A 20669-nucleotide genomic window follows, 5' to 3' on the forward strand; every position below is an offset into this window, starting at 1 on the left:
ATCATCCACTGTGCAGCTGCAATTTTGCAGAGATTTAGGTGCTGTTGCAATCTCCATGGAGACCTGTAATAATTCCTGTTCACCAGTTAGGTAAATAACAACTGCAACGTTTATTTATAGGTAACTATAATACAGAGGCTTGCAGCCTCCTGGCTGTCAGTCAACTTCCAGGGCTAAACTGATACAGAAACCCACACCTGCTTGGGTGATTCTCCCAGCCTTGCCCCAGATAGATTACCCAGGTCACGTGACCCTCTCGACATATCACCCCATAAAGGGGCAAACACCACAAGACCGATGACTTTTGAAGAGAAATTCAAACTTCCAGTTGATAGCTGAAAGAATGACGAGACAAGATTCCATGTTTTAAACCATTTACCATTGTTTCTTTTTTGCAGAAGACCTGTACATTAAGTTACAGAGAGGAGCATTCCCCTTTTATACTTACCACGCATTGCACTCTACAGAATTACAATCTTTGTAGCAAATAGTCCATAGTTTTTCCTTGTTTATTCCAGTCGGTTCCCGTATCTTTGCTTTGCTCAGCAGTAATTTTAAATGACCATCTCCAGATGCCACTAGCAGCAGTAAAGCCTGTTGTGGTGATTTTAAGGCCATGCCAGAAAAAAGCTCCCTGAATCTATAGAAGGCAGCAGGGCACATCTTTTTGATGAGAGATTCATTTTGGCCACATCTCTGGGTGTGGTCACTCATAAGGTCAAGCAGTCTCTTTCTCTGCTGACCACACAGAACTGCTGATTATCTGAGAAATTCATTGAGTTGTAAGGAAGCCTGTAACCTGATCTCAAAAATTACTTCCACATGGCAATGTGTAACCTTGTATCAAGATAAAAATGTTAATTAGCTATCCTTGATCTCACATCCCTTTCATCTTAAGAGTACATGGATAATTTACAACATAATTGCTTATAATTTGAAACCTACAACACCTTTCTGGGATTTTGGGAGACTCTGGCTTTACTAATGGTAAACTCAGAGACTGCTGCCAGTGTTTCCAAGTGCAAATGCCTTGCAGTTTCTTCTTAACATTCAAACAACCCTGGCTTACTATCAGGCAGACTTCAGAACAGGTCACATGACACCCTTCTTGGCATCAAGTTGAAAGTTGAGCCATTAAAGTGGGAGAATAAGGGGATGAAGCTAAGGCCTTTGTAGAGGAGTGAACATATGGGGCTCATAGAGGACAAAGGTCATAGTGTATAGTGAAAATAGGGCAAAGATTAAAATTGGAGGGAAGAATGGGGTCAGAAGAAAATGCAAATGAAGGAGGATCAGGATGGAGTGTGCTTGGTATCTAAGAATCTTTGAAGCTTGCAGTCCTTGATACTTGAAGTGATAGAAAAGCAGTTTTATTAAAGCTTTGGTTGAAACAGTTCTTGAAATGAAACTGACTAATAGTTCTGAAGTAAAGTGAGTTAGCTATACTGAAGGTAAACGTCAAGTTCTGATGAAAGATTATCAACGTGAAATGTTAATCTGTTTCTCTCTCCACAAATGTTGCTTGACTTGCTGAAAGTTTTCAGCAATATTTATTTTTATTTCAGATTTCCAGCATCCACAATATTTTGTTTGTCTAAATTAGTCAAATGACAAACAACACCCAACAACCATATCACCATCCTGGATTTAGCTTGTTTTTGGAAATGTCAAAGCTATGGCATTAGATTTTTCTGGGAAATATGGAAGTTGTGGCATTATGTTAATGTTAGACTGGAAAGAGCCTAGAAAGACAAAGCATTCCATGTGAGTATTCAACTGGTTGTGGTAAAGTTGTGTGTGACATAAAACACCATAAACATATACTTCAAGCCACAATTCTCCTTAAGATGTTGAATTTATTCCCTCATTTAGAAAGAAGATGCCTTAATATTAGGAATTGCAATGATCTGATCCACCACTTCTTCCCATGTAACCCTGACAGACGCCTTTTGAGGAGAGAGTCGTTTACCTCTGAAGCTGATGCTTTTAGATAGCCAGAAGTGTCAGCTCTGCTTTGGATCAGCTCCATCAACATAATTTCCAAGGCTCTTTATGAGAAAAGGCTAACCGCTCTAGGCACTTGCAAATTTCCAGCTTGTCCTCCAACAAACCTAGCACATAAAGGTACAAAAGTCATCATCAGAGGAAATGCAGATGGCTTTTTAAGGAATAACATCTGCATTTTTAGCCTCTTGCTCTAATTCCTCCCTTCCCCAGGGCCACCACACTATCTGCTTTTCCAACCAATACTTTCTGCAAATAAGGGAAGATGAACTACCTGTTGGCACATTTCTGGTTTCACCATTCTGTCCATTCTGTGCACCCCCCACCACCCCCACCCCACCACCCCACAACAACCCAGATCCAGAAGAAATTTTCTTTTAATTTGCTTAGTGGAGGCTCCCATATATTTTGCAATCATACAATTGGCTGGATACTGAAGTAACTCCTCAGAGGCAAATCTTGGATGAAAGGGGCTTCCTCTCTTTCCGCTCAAGCAGGGTGATCTGCCAAATTTTTCCCCCCTCCTTAAACTGCTCCCACCAGCCTCAAGATATGCAGCTGGGCTGCAAGCAGCATGTAAGTAGCCAAAAATTGGCCTCTCGGCCTCATCCAAACTCTGTAAATTTACGGACAGGTTGGTGCAGGTGGGAGGGCACCTAAAGGATTTTATTAACCCCCACCACCTCACACTTGTAAAGCTACCATTGGGGAACCATAAAATTCTGCTCATCCCAGTTTTCACCAAAGGCATTAATATTTCCCTTTTGTGTTTTTGCAGCACATACAAAGTCGCAGCTCCGTATCTGGATTATTTCAATAATGCTAACAATTCTGTTAGTTATAGCTGTATCCAGCCTCTACTGGTATAAAAAGAGGAGACACCAACAAAAGTAAGGAAACTTTATTGCTTTGCACAATAGTGCAGAATGTTCTGGAACACATCTGCATCTAATGGCTTGCCCGTTGGACGTCTTCCCTCTTGCAGCTTGAAAATTGTCCGTGCCAAAAAATGGTGAAAGTGTGAGCTGGCACTGGTAATAGGGCATCTGGTAACATTGATTTTTGCTGAAGCAGCAAGGTGAATTAGAAACTGACTTGCTGCTATAGAAATAGGCCTCTCACAAGATTTTCCGCTCCCATTGCTAAACCCGCCCAAGAAGAACGGGAACGGAAAATCCCCGCCAATACAATTTCTTGGATTTTCCTAACAGATTTTCTTGACAGCTGGACTCCATGGATATGAGAATGCTCCTAGTGTGTGCTAATAATAATCAGATGTCTTTACTCTGGCAATCAATTTCATTTTCATTACATTCAAAGCCGGTCACTCCAGAGAAGTGTCACAAACGTTAAGGCCCAAGGTGTTAAAGATAAATTAGTGGTGTGGTTAACAGTTTGGTATAAATCAAAGTGAATAGAAGTAAATATCTGTTTCTTGAAATGACAAGAATGCAATTAGCATTGTGTTCCAAGGACTGTGTTGTGACCTTTTGACTGTGTATAGATAAATGTTTGGCCATTAGCAAAGAAGCACATCAATATAAGCAATGGCATCTTTTACTCAGCAAATGCCAAATGATTGACAAAATTAAGTCTTTTTAGATTCATGTCCCTGTTAAATTTCTTGCAGGCCAACATATGACATCAATTACAGCAGTCTTCTTCTTCAGTGATCACTCACTAACGTGTATGATTGTCCACCTAAGAAACTCTGTGTCACTGGTCATGGGTTCTGTGGATCTTTGCATGGCTGATGAGCCTAGATTCTAGAGCCGCATCTCTGACTGTACATTTGGCAGGTGTTTCTGTGAGATGGGATGGGTTCTTGAACTCGAGATCGCTGGTATTCCTTTCTCAGGCTCCTTTTCCAGACCTCCTCTTGCTGTAATGTATTGTAGAACGTTATAGTGATCTGGATGACGTCTTCTGTTGGCTCCTGAAATAATACAGCGTTGAAGAAGTTGAGTACAGTTTTCACTTGCATTGCCTTTCAGATATTGCGGCATGACTGCATATCTATTTTTAGGAAGTGGTACCGACCTGAAGTCATACCCTGTTGAGGCAAAGCTTACTTTTACACAATTGATCACTGAGTATGAAATATGTCTGCAGTATTTACACTGTTGGAAAATAAGAACTTCAAAATATAGGCTTCTGATGGGCATTTTGAGAGATTAGGAAAAAGTTTAATGTCTTATTTCTCCGAAGCTTCTGTTAAGCAGAAGTGCACTGTTTTGAACCGTTGACTTATAGCACCTGCAGTATCACAAGTGGCGTTCTTATTGCTAAACAAGGAAGGAACAACATGAAACTCAGCTATTTTTGCCTTATGCACAAATGGCTGAAGGTGGTAGGGCAGGTTAAAAAAGTGGTTAAAATAGATACAGCATTATAAATCAAAGAAGGAAGTTAAGATGAAGCTCTTTTGTAAAACACCAGTTGGACCTCAACTGGAGTCCTGTGTCCAGTTCTGGGCAGGGACTTTAGGAAGCAGTGAAGGCTTAGAGACGGGACAGAAAATATTTACAAATATGCTTCCGGGGACTTCAGTTACATGGATGGATTGGAAAAGTTGGGGCTGTTCTCCTTAGAAAAGGAAAGATTGAGAGGAGATGTGATAGAACTGTAAGTGGCCAAGATGGAATAGATAGTGTGAAACTGTTTCTGTCAGGAGAAGAGTCCAGAACCAGATGACACCAATTTAAAATGAATGGGGGAAAAAAAGCAACAGCAACATGAAGAGATCTTTTTTCAGATAAAGAGTGGATAGGATTAGGAAAACACTGTGTAAAACTGAGGTGCAGAGGCAGATTCAATCATGGCTTTCCATGGGAACTGGATAAGTTAAAGTTAAAGATTATTTATTAGTCACAAGTCGGCTGGCATTCACACTGCAATGAAGTTACTGTGAAAATCCCCTAGTCGCCACACTCCGGCCCCTGTTCGGATACACTGAGGGAGAATTCAGCATGGCCAATGAACCTAACCAGCACATCTTTGGACTGTGGGAGGAAACTGGAGCACCCGGAGGAAACCCACGCAGACACAGGAAGAATGTGCAGACTCCACACAGACAGTGACCCAAGCCGAGAATCAAACCCAGATCCCTGGCGCTGTGAGGCAGCAGTGCTAACCACTGTGCCACCGTGCTGCCCCTGCACCTGAAGATGACATTTCCAGAGTAATGGGGTAAGGGTGGGGAAGTGGCATTAGTGGAATTGCTCTTGCAGAGAGCTGCACTGACACAACGGGTCAAATGGCTTCCTTTGGTGCTGTGTCCATTCTATAATTCTGGAAGATCCCGACAATCTGCCTGATGTGACATTGAATCAACCAGGTTATGATTTTCTTTTCTTGTTATTCTTTCTATTAGAAATTGCCAGACTTGATGGGACAGCCATGGTTCAGAATTCACAACCTTTTTGAGGTAATAACTGCCGTATGATCTCTCATGGTTCCGCTTTGTGTTTTAATAAAAGCTTTAAATGGGAGAATGAAGACAATGTGAAAATTAATTCATTGCTGAATTAACTTGCACAATTACTAAGCAACTCAAAATCAAATGCCACCTTAACACTAGGGTCGGATTCTAGATAGAATTGGAAATTCCCACTCGAAGTCATAGGATCCCTACGGTGCAGAAGGAGGCCATTTAGCCCATCAAACCTGCACCAACAACAATCCCACCCAGGCCCTATCCCCACATATTTACCCTGCTAGTCCCCCTGACACTAAGGGGCAATTTGGCATGGCCAATCAAACAGTAACCTACACATCTTTGGACTGTGGGAGGAAACGGAGCACCCGGAGCAAACCCATGCAGACATGGGGAGAACATGCAGACTCCACACTGACAGTCACCCGAGGCCGGAATCGAACCCAGATCCTTGGCGCTGTGAGGCAGCAGTGCTAACCACTGTGCCACCTTGCTGCCCTATTCATCCCATCAATTTGAACTTTATCAAAATGAAGGTGTTAAATCTGAAAGAGCAATGCGTAATCTCACAATACAGCTCTCCTCCTGGTGAAATTACTTCTGATAAATTGACCGGAATTTTACCACCCCGCCCACCACAGGAATCAGAGCGGGCGAGGGGCAGACAATGGGAAGCAACAGACCTTTGGCTGGTCCATCAAATTTTCCATCCTGTCTGTGGTAATTCCCACCGTGGGTGGGACCCGAAAACCACTTAATTAACATGCATTGGAAATAATTGGTCCCAGGAGAGAGTTTAAGCATGTGGAGAAAAAGACCCAGAAGTTGCAGAAAGCTCAAAGCCCGTGGATCAGCTTCCATTGTATTTCTCGCTCAAGACTGACTTCAGTTTTAAACCTGTTGGACTTTAACCTGGTGTTGTGAGACTTCTTACTGTGCTTACCCCAGTCCAACGCCGGCATCTCCACATTCAGTTTTATCACCATTCAACCTTAGTGGAAAATCTAATCTGTACATTGTATCCAAAAAAGGAGAGAAGGAAATTGGAAATAGATAGACATCAGTATTTTATTCAGCAGAAATGAATTAACTTTTCATTTTTCTAATTAAAACAAGAAAACGGAAAATATTCAGAGGGTGAAAATCAGATATTGTAGCGGATCAATGTTGATGTTGTTTGGAATTATTGATTCAAAAACCCCGAAACAAAAATCCCATCAAGTTTAAGAGAACCATTGTCTTTCCCCCAACAGGGGAAACTCGTGTGGGTAGGATGAGGTACTTGGGAAAATTCTGTAATGGGTCTCAAGAGACTGGAAGCAGAAGTTACAGAAGAATACCTTGGCACTCTAACCAGTTTTTAGCCATAATATTGTGATGGGAAAAACCTTTTAAAATGTGGTTATTATTTTAGACTTAATTTACTACTTAGACTCACCACTTAGTCACATTGAAAACATGTTACAGTGAGAATATCCCTTCACTTGGTTTCCCCATAATGTGATACAGCAGGGTACGGAGGATGTTATGTAATAAAAGAATACCAGCCAATTACACACCTGCATAGCAAAAATAATCCTCTTCTGAAGTAAAATGAAAAAAAAAGTGGAGAATTATGTCTAAAGAAAGCTGTAAATTTTCTGCAACGCTTTCACAAAATCTTGCTATTTAAAAATATTTGAATAACTGTTGTTCAGTTCTTTCTTCCAGAGTTTGCATGAGCACAGAAATGACTTGTCTAATAGTTTTGTAGCAGGCGTAAGTTTGAATGATTATCCTTGCGTGTGATCTTTGGAAGACCCCATTCCAGGTTAAGCCCATTTAACAATAGGCACAGTTTGAAAAATTGATCATTGTGCTTGAGTGGAACTATACATTTTTATGGACATTAATTTTACTGGTCAGTTGTACCACAAATCAGCCAGCAGACCAACTCCTTTAACTCCATTTGTGTTCTCATTAAGTGAGGCTTCATTCTGGGATCAAAATCCTGCAAAATATAGTAGAACATGTGATTTAAGGAGCAGCAGGAATTTCCATATGGTGCTGTTTCCCATTCCACCACCGAATAAGTCAGCAGAAAACGCATAAGTACTGGGAACCCAGAAGAAAGAAGTACGGTGAGCGGGAGGGAGAGGAGGCAGCAGATTTTGTGGATGCAAACCCCAATCAGAAAAGGGGTTCTCGATTAGGAAAGTGATGGAGGCATCCCCACCCTTTCCCTGCACCAGGCCCAAAGCACGTTAACCTGCTGGCAACTGTGCAAGAAGGTCTGCAGTGAAAGAAGGTTTGGCTGAGCGCCAAATTCTCCATCCTCGCTGGCAGCGGCAGCAGGGTGTGAATGGTCAGAGAAGTCCAGCCCATATCTCTTCTCAGTTCTCCCAATGTTTTTATTTTGTCTTTTTCACGTCAATTTTCTTCGATGAACCGTAGTTTTGACACGTTGCTGAATGCCTACACCTTGTTCATGTGATTCTTCTGAATCCTTTCACAGCTGACGAGTGCATAATATTAACCAGGTGCAAGTCATCTGTCAGTCCTGTGCATGTGGTCCAGCTTACCAATCAAAGAGTTGGCATCTTCTTCCTTTGAGTTGTTTCCTTGATGTGATGGATTTTGTTCATTTGTTGAACAGAGGATCTAATTTCCAAGACACATCAAAGTAGATGGACTGTGGGGGGTCAGCACCTTATTAGTCTGGGAGCTGCCTGATTTAAGTTGGCTGATGGCTAATATTTGGGACATGATGGTCCTTTCCACAGTCAGAGACAGTGTATCGTACCCTTTCTTTACACCAAGTCAGTTAAGCTCATCACTCGTGATTGCTGTCTGTCATGTTGTGCTAATGCTCTGCAGTGAAAAACGAGTGTCTTCTCCAGGGTTCAAGCTTGGGCAAAATTTATGGAGACTTTGGGCTGCCCAAATATCAGGGTCCCACTCTCATTTTCAGCCAACACCACTGGCGAGCAAAAACGCAAAAGAGAGGCCCCACTCCCGGCCTCCTCAGTTAAGTTGAAAGGAAAGCAAAGCACCATGTCTGGCACTAGCTTGGTTGCAGGAGTTGCCAAAAAGATAACATGTCATCAGTTTGCCTTTGGGCTTCACTCCAAATATTTTTGTCGTATTTTATTCCCTTAGCCTTGAACTCTTTGCATGTGTCCACGAGGCAGTGGAGCTGTTCTCCCGTAGCTGAGAGTTTGGTTCATAAGGGCCAGGACATGTCTACATGTTGGTGGGCTTGTATTCTGATGTCTGGGGCCAAACCTCCTTCAGGTTCCACTGAAGCTTTAGCCTGGGCCATGAGGGACTCAGTTTCAAGAAGGCACAGCTGAGGACTTGGCAATGAAGAGACTGGACATTGACAAAGAGACTTTGGCTTTCTCTTTCGCATTGTTGCTAGCCAATGGTGTAGACTGAAAATGAGAAGCAAACTAGCACACAGACGCATAAAATATGCTCTTTTCATCCACATATTCGGAGCATCACATTGACCTGTTGGATGACGTGTAGTCACTGTTGTAATGTAGGAAACATGGCAGTAAATTTGCACATAGCAAGCTCCCACAAACAGCAATGAGATTGTGATCAGATGCAAAATACTGCATTCACTGGAAATTTGAAATAAAAATAGAAAATCTGGAAGTGATATGAATAGTGATGTGGTTGATTAAATCATCTGTCTTAGCGATGTTGGTTGAGGGCTAAATATTGATCGGAACACAACAACTTATATTTAGATGTAAGTTACATTAATAAAATATCCCAAGTTGCTTCACAGAAGCACTATAAAACAGAATATGACATAAGCCACATAGGAAATATTAAGTGAGATGAGCAAAAGTTTGGTCAAAGATGTAGTCTTTAATTCTTAATGGAGGACAGTGAAGTAGAGAGTTGGAGAGGTATAAGGAGGATATTACAGAGCTTAGGACCTGGACAACTGAAGACCCAGCTACCAATGGGTGATTAAAATGGGGGATGCCCAAAGAGCCAGAATTAGAGGAGCACCAATATCTTGGGGAGCTGTGAGGCTTACAGAGATAGAGACCATGCAGTGATTTGAAAACAAGGGTGAGAATTTTAAAATCAAGATGTTGCTTGACCAGAAGCCAATGCAGGTCAGGGGAATAGGACTTCGTGCAAGTTAAGATCAGGCCAACAGAGTTTTAGATTACCTTAAATTTACGGAGGGAAGAATGTAGAAGATCAGCTTGGAGACCTTTGTAATAGCCAGGTCTAGAGGTAACAGAGGCAAGAATGATATTTGAGCAGCAGATGACCTGAGACAGGAATGAGGCTGGGCAATGTTACTAAGGTGGAAATAGACAGCCTTCCTGATGGTGTGAATATGATGTCAGAAGTTCATCTCCGGGGTCAGCAAGGTTATGAACAAACACAGCTGCTAGGAAGGGGGATGGCATCAGTCGCTGGGGTCAGAGTAGGAGTGGGGACTGAAAACAAGGTTATAGACTTCTCGGTATTTAATTGGATGAAATTTGAGGACACCAGGGAAACAATCCTCTTATTCTTTGAATAGTGCTGTGGGATCTTTTATACCCTCATGAAAGAACAAACAGGGCTTTGCTTTAATATCTTATTGGGTGGAAAGCACCCCCTAACGGTATGGTACCTCCTCAGTACTTCAGTGGGCATGTCAGCCTGGATTATGAGTTCAAGGCCTCTAGTGTGAGACGTGAACCTACAAGCTCCTGACTCAAAGGTGAGATTGCAATCACTGAGCTACAGCTGGCATTGCCCTGTAGCCAGATTACTATTACCTTTCCCAGTGGTAGAAGCAGACTGAATAGGAACCATTGTATGGATTTGGTAGAGAACAAAGCCCCTCCCTCTGTGGTTCCTGTTAAGTCTGTTTCTATTAGTATTAAGAGTGATTTGTTGTCAGCAACCTTGCAGCTAAGTAGGGACACTTTAAGAGAATGTTTGCATAGCATCATCAGAGATGACATAATTGGCTGTTTGCACGGGTAACTGCGCAGTGTAACTGGCCTGTCGTGTTAACATCTCCTGAATAAAGCTCTTAGTTTTTGTTGAATGTCCATGGCCTCCTAAGTCAATCCTGCAAACACCACAGTTTCTATCACCAGAAAACGTAGAAATAATTGATTGGCAAAAGGTGGCTCTGACTCTTTGTCCTGGTGGCCAGTTCCTGAGTATATGTCACCTTTTCTGGCTGCCCAGAAGTGTGATTATGCTCATCTACATACGTTTGAATTGGGTATATCCCATGTATACATCTACGCTACCATAATGACTGGACTTCAGTAACAGATTTGTTTCAGAGAGATTTATGTACCTGGAATTCTTATTTTCTTCTGCAATTTAGCATTTTTACTTTGCATTTGTTTAACCCATCCAGTCTTGTTGCAATCATCTTGTGACTTGATGTTAAAACCCTGAATGCAAATTCAAAAATATTTTCAGAAAGCAGAACCTTTTTTTTAACTCGGGTCGATTCCTGAGAAAATGTTTGAATGAATTACAGGAAGTGTTATGGTCTGATGCTCAGAAGATAAGCAGATGTGTTTGTATTTATTTGATAAGTATTATAACTTCTTCATATTGTAACAGTTAGTTACATCCCAACTAGATCTATCTGCTTCACTCCTTCACCCACCATTGATGGATCTATTAGTAATAAAATATGGTGTCATTGTTCATGCAGGGTTCATATTAATTATTTTGAAAGGAAATTATTAAAGCACAAATAATAAACACAATGAGTTGCTGCTAGGAGAGTGGAAAATGAGAAAAGGTCCATGTGGAGAAAAACACTGAAGCCAGCTTGATGGGTCATGTGACCGAAGGCTATGTTGTTTCAATCATTCTGTTCATTGAAAGGCAAGTTTGAAACTTTATAGGATATGTGGGTAGATCCCGAAGGCCAATTAAATATTCTACTAAGCAGTAAAACTGCCAGATGATAATATTGGTAGTTCCATTGTAAATTATTTTTAAAATTCTTTCATGGGATGTGGGCATTGCTGGCTAGGCCTGCATTTATTCCCCATCCCAAATTACCTTTAAAAGGTAATGGTGAGCCACTGCCTTGAACTTCTGCAGTCCATGTAGTGGAGATACACCCATGGTGCTGTTAGGAAGGGAGACTTTTACCTGTATTGTAAAAGACCATAAATATTTGTGTGGGGGTGGGGTGGGGAGTTGTGGGAAACATCGTTCTACTCACCACTTGCCTGGATGGGTGCAGCTCTAACAATACTCAAAAAGCTCAACACAATCCAGGACAAAGCAGTCGGTTTGATTGACAACCCATCCACTACCTTAAACATGCCCCTTCCTGTAATATGCCTAGAAACACTTGCCATTGATATTTGTGAGCCATTTAAAGGATGCTCCATCTGAAGATTTGCCATGAGAGTTCCGCCGTGATAGGTTTTTCTTAGATATGCTGGAGACCTTTGGCGCCCATACAGCAAGGGAGTATCCTTATTGCCTTCCTTTGGATAGACTATTAGCTCCTGGTGACAGACTAGTGAACTGTTCCAGGAATAATTAGCTACATAAACAGATGAAAATTTGATCTGTGCACCATCAGGTGCAGAAAGGTTGAGAGAGAGAGAGAGAGCATCATCATTTAGAATGATGGGGGCGATTCTCCCATCCTGCTGCACTGATTCACTGAGCAGACAGACCTTTCAGCCTGAGCTCCCATTGCAGCATTCCAAGGTTGGGTGGCTTCTGTTTCTCCTGTAATGGAGGCTGGGATATCGACCATCAAACTGCATCGTGGTTGGATCTGCAAGTGCTCACGAGGCTGGCCACCACTGCTATAATGGAAAGGATGGCAAAAGCTCCGTGCAAAACCCTGTGACAAGTTGAGGTTGGACTTCTCCATGTTCTTGACATAACTACAGGCTCTCTGGCATGCCTGCATGTGCATCAAGCATTTGTGCATGTATATCCAGCTCTCCCATTAAAGTCCTCACTGAGTCCTGTGCAGCAAATAATTTGTGCAACCTTGCCCTCTGATGAGCCGGCATCTTCTTTGTCCCATGCAGGCTGTTTGCACCAGGAGTCTCACCACACACAGGTCCTGCTTCTTTGCCCTCCTCTAAAGTACTTGCTGTGTCAGTATCTAGGCTGCTGGCCTGCGAGTGGTGGGTGAATGGTGCTGTTTCATCCTCATCATTTCCTGCTTCCTTCACCTTCTTCCTACTCTTCTTTGCTTTCTTCTTCTCCCTCCCCTTCTCTTTTGCCATTGCCTGGCCAGGTGGTAGCTCTTGGGTATCTGAATAGAAAAAGGCACAGGTCTATGATGAGTAGAATGGATCAACAGTAAGAGGTGCATGGTTACACCATCTGCAACCTGTAAATATGAAGTGATGAGAAGGAAGTGGGATGTAGAAAGGAAAATTAACTATGAGCATACTGCCACATTCAATGGTTTCATTCCCACCACTGGAAACGGCCTCAATTATGACTGCTCCAATGATGATGAGTGTTGTCCTTTCCATGGGTTTGCAGACTCACCTGCCCTCTTGGGTTAGCTGCTGTCTCCGGTTGTGCACTACCTTGTCCTGCAAGGGAGAGGGTAGTGTATCAGTGAGTGTGGTGCAATGTGTTTGGCTAACATTGCTGTCATGACTGGCTGACAGTATATGCAATTTGTGTGAAATGTGTATCCGGGTTTCAGCAGTACAATGTGTGAGGTGAAGCTAGAAATATTAGATATGAGTTGTGATTGAGAGAGGTTATTGGCTGGTGAGTGATTGTGTTGTGGTGAAATGAGCAGTGGCTGAGGCTATCTTTGCAGTTGATGGGATGCGACAGTTAAAGATGCATTCACTGACCTTACCCACTTGTGTGAGGTAATTGAACTTCTTTCACCACTACATCCAGATCTTTGGAGCCACACTCGTGTCATTGACAACCACAGCTATCTACTCCCACTGCCTTTCGATAAGTTGTCCACTGGGCCTTCTGACCCTCGCAAAATATCTCTCCTCTTATATTCCTTCTCAACCACAGCTTCCAGTGCAACATTGGAAAACTTGGAGCCCATGTTGTGCCATCATTTGGTATTTTTCTTGCTCAGATTCTCTGAAATAACCAGTACCAGCACATGTTGCAGCCACTTTTTTAAGTGCAGGCTTGCTTTAAGTGGAGCAAGCTTCTCAGTATGGCACGCACCCTCCTTTGCCATGCAGCCATTCAACAGTGAGCACTGGCTGCACATAGAAATGATTGAAATGACCAGGAGCACCATGTTTGTGTACTACCCTAAGCAGAAGCAACATGGCACGGTAGCACAGTGGTTAGCACTGCTGCTTCACAGCTCCAGGGACCTGGGTTCGATTCCCGGCTTGGGTCACTGTCTGTGTGGAGTTTGCACATTCTCCTCGTGTCTGCATGGGTTCCCTCTGGGTGCTCCGGTTTCCTCCCACAGTCCAAAGATGTGCGGGTTAGGTTGATTGGCCATGCTCAAATTGCCCCTTAGTGTCCCGAGATGCGTAGGTTAGAGGGATTAGCGGGTAAATGTGTAGGGATATGGGGGTAGGGCCTGGGTGGGATTGTGGTCGGTGCAGACTCGATGGGCCAGATGGCCTCTTTCTGCACTGTAGGGTTTCTATGATTTCTATGAGGTTTCATCGCATGTTGTGATCCCTGCATCCATTTTTGAGCCTGATACAATTTCTCAGAATTACAGGTATGAACTGAAATTGTACTGATTTGTTCAGTCCGAGGAGACAAATGCAGTCTAAGAGTTAAACTGCTCGTCTTGATCCTGTGAGAAGTGAGGTGTTTACAACTTCAATTTTCTTTGGAAAGCCCACTAACCCTATTACACCTCAAAGAGGAAGCAGGTCAGGACCAGTTTCCTGTTACTTCAGGTGTTCCAAATCATGGTTGGGCACAGGAAGAATTAATCTTACTTCCAGAAATTTAGAAGGAAGGAAATAACTCACTGGCCAGATCCACTTTTGATCATAGACGTTTTGCACACTGAATATAAAAAGGAATTTTATGCGTACACAGTACAAATAATGGGTAGTTGTAGAATATTGGATATCTCACTTTAGCTCCTGTTTTCCTAAGCCCCCAAACTTTGATTCTGGGCAAAGAGTAGATGGGTTGTCTGCCTGTGGCTTGGTTTGTGGGCTCAAACCAGTTCCACCAGGGTTCTGCCTTGTTTCTTCCACATTTTCAGCTGTTATGATGACCAGGGGGGTTCATCTATAGACCTCCCCATGGGCCTTGTAGAATACAAGTTCCCCTATTAGACAAGTGGAGGCTTGTCCAATCGGGAAGGAGCAGGTGGGGGGTTGTGGGTGGGGGGGGGGGGGGTTTGGTTTAAAACCAATTGGCTTCATTCAGGCTGGCAGTCGAAAGATTTTAAGGCACTGCAGCCGCTGAACGGCACTTTGAACATGTTGTAAATAAAGGATGCTGGTGATGGAAGACTGACCTCAGTAAGATTATTACAGAGAAATAGATGCATCTTCAGTGATATACCAATGGTGTAGGCGGGTTGCTTAACAGGCTACCAAATGAATTTCCTCTAATCTCTCCTTTTCAAGTCCATGGAGAATTCTTGTCGGCTAACAGGTGGTTTGAAAGCTTTAGGAAAACTCAACCATTGTGAATGAAAGCTAGTCGATCCATAGGAGATTTATTGCTTATCACTGGAAGCCAAATGAATTCCCACAAGGATATTGGCCCTTCCAGGGCTTACTTTTTTTTTAACCGATCTTCCAGATATTGGTGTCCTTACTGTCTTGACACCCTCGCCCCACATATTCAAGTGAATTCAGTTTTTGTAATTTAGGTTGTGGTCTGGGCCTGTCCACTTGGGGATTTAGGAAGTGGCATACAGGGATACTGTACCATTACTCTTTGGTAGACATGATGCAACATAGAACTATTGACCTCTCTTATTCCAGCTAAAGCCTTTGGACCAGCCAATTACAAACTACGTATCAAGACTCTTTGGGACTGCTTTTAGTGTCATCTAGCCAGTTACCCTGTGCCCATTTTCCAACAGAGGAGTCTGGGTAGCAAAAGAGAGCAGAATCAGATCCACACACTTTTCAGATTTGTTCTAGGCTCTACGTGAGAAGGCATGAAAAGCTTTAAGAGTTTTTGGGCCTGTTTTGCGTGACATTCTTTTTAAAATCTCTTCCTCTTTTTGAAAAGACAATTGACACGTAATTTTCTCGCCAGCTAATTGCATCATCTTGAAAACACATTTGAATTTTCATCTCGCGCTTGAACAATTATGCAAATGAGCTATTCCGGGCAGTCGAACCTGTATTTTTTGACTCAGATGGAGGAAAGTTCCCATAGTGAAAAGCTCATTCCTCGTGACTGAGTGAGATCATTCAAATTTTTAACACTTCAGGGAGTCCTTGGGGTAATGGGTATCCCACTCATAACACTTCCACATTTTATGTTGCTTTATAAAACTATCATATCTAATTACTGCATTTTGGTTTCCTTCTCTTAAATTTATTCTTTTTGCATTTTTCTCTAGGATTTATGAGTTTGGTGGTTAAATCCTCTCGGACCATAGCAGATCAGCTGACAACTGAGGAAGACTTTCCAATCTAACTTTTAACTACAAGCAGTTTGACCCAAAATCAGGATTTACAAGAAATAGCACCAGGCATGTGGTGACAGGCTTGCTGTAGACACTGTTTCCTGGCAAGGTTACTATTTGATTTGAATTAAACATTAGATGGTGTTACTTGCATACCAATGCTTACGCCATTCATATGAAATTGTTTTTAAAGTTGTTTCAGAATTATTTCATTACTTGGTATCTGATTTATGGAATGGGACCGAGGAATTTTATATCTAAATGTTCATGCACAGCACAACGTCAATAGTATTAAAAATGTAAAATTGATTGAAGTTGCATTGTTTTTCTGTTTTCAATGCATAACATGAGAATTGGAAATATAGAATTTGATTGTGAACTCACAAGCTTTCCATATTTGAATTGTATTTGAATTTCCTTTCATAACTATATTGTGGCTCTAATTTAATGTGACTATACTTGGTTACTGAGTCATATAATGTCAGTTTTTCATGTGATTGTGCTTTGCCTTCACTTTAGTTCACAAGCTGAAATATGAGCCTTTTTTATTCTGTCAGTTGGCTATATTGTATATCTTATATATATTCATACTCCATTCCTTTTCCACCATTAATAACTTCTAATATTGTTTAAACTCTATTTTTTTAACTGCTGTAACCAATGTACAAAAAGAGAGATGGTTAATTACTTAGCTTTGAGTTTTTGATATTGGGCCAATTTTACAAAATTCTAGTGAGGTGGTGGTGAGCTGTCTTCTTGAATTGTTGGAGTCCACATAAATGTCCTCAGTGTTCTTAGGGAGTTCCAGGATTTTGATCCAGCGGCAGTGAAAGATCGGCGATATATTTCCAAGTCAGGATGTTATGTGGCTGGGTGGTGAATTGGCAGGTGGTGGCATGCCCGTGTCTTTTTTGGTGGCAGAGGTAACAGGTATGGAAGACACAGTCGAAAGAGCCTTGGAAAATTGAAGATGATCCCTACGTTCTGTGACTTTGGCTTTTAAATCTCATTTCTTCCAAACCACAATTTATGACACATGCCAAATCAGTCATTCAGCTGGACATGGATATTATAAGGGGAAAAGTATCCGTCACTTTCCATAAGGGAAAAAAGGCATTGACTCAGCCGAGAACAGTACTTATTGTGGGTGGCTGTGATATTCACGGCAGAGTCACGGCAATGGAAGCAGAAGTGCACAGTCACCCGTTCCTGCCCAGATCTCTTGTACCAAGTGCCAGCAGGCCAATGAGCAGCTGGCTGGTGGAACTGGATGGCCTGGAGTAGGACAGGGTTGAACAGAGACAGAAAGCAGGAAACAATAGGCAGCTAGCCTAACATTTGTCATCGGGAAAATGCTAGAATTCATCATTAAGAACAAAGCAGCAGGGCATTTAGAAAATCAGAATACAATCAGGCAAAGTCAACATAGTTTTGTAAAAGGGAAATTGGGATTGACAAAATTATTCCAATTCCTTGAGGATGTAACAAGCAACGTGGATAAAGGGGAACCAGTAAGTGTAATGTATTTGGATTTCTAAAAGGCAATTTATAAGGTGCCACAAAAGAGCTGACTACACAAGGTATGAACTCATGGCATTGAGGGTAATATATTAGCATGGATAGAAGATTGACTAAGTAGCAGGAAATAGAGAGTCAGGATAAATGGGTCATTTTCAATTGTAACTAGTGGAGTGCCGCAGACATCAGCTATTTGCAATTTATGTTAATAACATGAAAGAAGGGACTGACAGTATTGTAGACAAATTTGCTGATGAAACAAAGATAGATAAAAAGCAAGTTGTGAGGAGGATACAGTGAGTACGTAAAGGGTTGTAGGAAAGTTACGTGAATGGGTAAAAATTTGGCAGTGGGAGAATTGTATGGGAAATTGTGAGGTTGTCCACTTTAGCTGGAAGAACGAAAAAAGCAGAATGTTATTTAAATGGAGAGAGACTGCAGAATGCTGCAAAAGAGTGGGATCTCTAGGTGTCCCTGTACATGAATCACAAAAGGTAATGTGTAGGCAATTAAGACAAATGGAATGTCGGCCTTTATTGGAAGGGGGATAGAATATAAAAGTATGGAAATCTTGCTATGACAGGGCATTGATGAGATCACACCTAGAGTACTGGGTGTGTTCAGTTTTGGTCATCTTACTTAAAGAACATACTTGCACTGGAAGCAAAGGACAGGAAAGAGATATAGAATCAGGTAAATGGTGCGATGACAATAATCTCTCCCTCGATGTCAGTAAAATGAAGGGGCTAGTTATTGACTTCAGATAGCATAGTGGAGGACATGTCCCTCTCTACATCAACAGTGGTGAAATGGAAATAGTCGAGAGCTTCAGGTTTCTAGGTGTCCAGATCAACAACAACCTGCCCTTTTCCCTCCATGCTGACGCTATGGCTAAGAAAGCCCACCAGTGCCCCTACTTGCTCAGGAGGCTAAGGAAATTCGGCATGTTGGCTATGACTCACCAATTTTGACAGATGCACCATAGGAAGCATCCTTTCCAGATGTATCATAACATGGCTCCTGCTCTAACCAAGACCGCAAGTGCATCACACAAACCAGCCTCCCATCCATTGACTCTGTCTACACTTCACGCTGTCTTGGAAAAGCAGCCAGCATAATCAAGAACCCTACTTTCCTCTGTTGGGAAAAAGAGTCTGAGACCACGTACCAACCGACTCAAGAACAGCTTCTTCCCTGCTACCATCAGACTTTTGAATGGACCTGCCTCGTATTAAGCTGATCTTTCTCTGCACCTAGCTATGACTGTAACACTACATTCTGCACTCTCTCCTTCTCTCCTATGTACTCTATGTACGGTATATTTTGTCTGTGTTGCGTGCAAAAAACTATACACTGTATACTAATACACATGACAATAATAAATCAAATCAAATCAATTCAGAAAGAGTTCACTAGACTGATTACTGGGACAAAAATGTTGTCGTATGAAGAAAGATTGAGCGGGTTGGGTCTATACTCATTCTAGTTTAAAAGAATAAGAGCTGATCTTATTGAAATATATTAGATTCTAAGGGAGCTTGATGGGGTGGATGCTGAGAAGATGTTCTCCCTTCTTGGAGAGACCAGAACTAGGAGACACAGTTTAAAAATAAGGGATCTCCTATTTTTGACAGAGATGAGGAGGAATTTCTTCTCTATCGGGGTCATTTGGAATTCTCTTGTTCAGCAAGTAGTGGAAGCTGGATCATTGGATATAGTAAGAAGTCTCACAACACCAGGTTAAAGTCCAACAGGTTTATTTGGTAGCAAATACCATAAGCTTTCGGAGCACAGCTCCTTCGTCAGATGGAGTGGATATCTGTTCTCAAACAGTGCAAACAGACACAGAAATCAAATTATAGAATACTGATTAGAATGCAAATCTCTACAGCCAGCCAGGTCTTAAATGTACAGACAATGTGGGTGGAGGGAGCATTCAACACTGGTTAAAGAGATGTGTATTGTCTCCAGACAGAACAGCTAGTGAAATTCTGCAAGTCCAGGAGGCAAGCTGTGGGGGTTACTGATAATGTGACATAAATCCAACATCCCGGTTTAGGCCGTCCTCATGTGTGCGGAACTTGGCTATCAATTTCTGCTCAGCGACTCTGCGCTGTCATGTGTCGTGAAGGCCGCCTTGGAGAACGCTTACCTGAAGATCCAAGGCTGAATGCCCGTGACTGCTGAAGTGCTCCCCCACAGGAAGAGAACAGTCTTGCCTGGTGATTGTTGAGCGGTGTTCATTCATCCGTTGACGACAACGGATGAATGAACACCGCTCGACAATCACCAGGCAAGACTGTTCTCTTCCTGTGGGGGAGCACTTCAGCAGTCACGGGCATTCAGCCTTGGATCTTCAGGTAAGCGTTCTCCAAGGCGGCCTTCACGACACACGACAGCGCAGAGTCGCTGAGCAGAAACTGATAGCCAAGTTCCGCACACATGAGGACGGCCTAAACCGGGATGTTGGATTTATGTCACATTATCAGTAACCCCCACAGCTTGCCTCCTGGACTTGCAGAATTTCACTAGCTGTTCTGTCTGGAGACAATACACATCTCTTTAACCTGTGTTGAATGCTCCCTCCACCCACATTGTCTGTACATTTAAGACCTGGCTGGCTGTAGAGATTTGCATTCTAATCAGTATTCTGTAATTTGATTTCTGTGTCTGTTTGCACTGTTTGAGAACAGATATCCACTCCATCTGATGAAGGAGCTGTGCTCCGAAAGCTTATGGTATTTGCTACCAAATAAACCTGTTGGACTTTAACCTGGTGTTGTGAGACTTCTTACTGTGCTTACCCCAGTCCAACGCCGGCATCTCCACATCATTGGATATTAGCAGGGCTGAGTGGGGCAGATTTTTGATTGACAAGGGAGGCAAAGTTTAGTGGGTCAGGCAAGAAAATAGAGTTAAGATCATGATCAGATCAGCCATGATTTTATTGAATGGTGAAGCTGGCTTGAAGGGCCAAATGGTCCACTTCTGCTCTTACTTCTTATGTTCTTTGATCTAGTGGTCAGTGAATCAGAAGGAGCTTCCAGCATCAGATTTAAAGGGCTGCCACTAGTGCTGCTCACACAGTTGGAAGCAGCATCTGTCAATTGTCTGCCCACCAGCTCTGAGAAAAAG

The 20669-nt window shown here is 42.4% G+C and overlaps 1 protein-coding gene across 3 annotated transcripts in view; it reads left to right on the top strand.

The window, feature by feature from the left end:
• LOC144506157 (OX-2 membrane glycoprotein) overlaps positions 1 to 18934 on the top strand; it is a 33062-nt gene extending 14128 nt beyond the window's left edge. Inside the window, exons 4-6 of one of the 3 annotated variants that reach the window (XM_078231999.1) lie at positions 2783 to 2894; positions 5378 to 5431; positions 15951 to 18934. In XM_078231999.1, coding sequence (XP_078088125.1) covers positions 2783 to 2894; positions 5378 to 5393 — 128 coding nt within the window. In that variant the 3' untranslated portion in view covers positions 5394 to 5431; positions 15951 to 18934. Of the gene's footprint in view, positions 1 to 2782; positions 2899 to 5377; positions 5432 to 15950 lie in introns of those variants that run through there. The other 2 variants (XM_078231998.1, XM_078232000.1) reach the window with 2 other exon arrangements.
• The last annotated feature ends 1735 nt before the right edge of the window (positions 18935 to 20669 follow it).

The sequence above is a fragment of the Mustelus asterias genome, chromosome 17 (assembly GCF_964213995.1).
Source record: "Mustelus asterias chromosome 17, sMusAst1.hap1.1, whole genome shotgun sequence".
NCBI classification, from domain to species: Eukaryota; Metazoa; Chordata; class Chondrichthyes; order Carcharhiniformes; family Triakidae; genus Mustelus; species Mustelus asterias.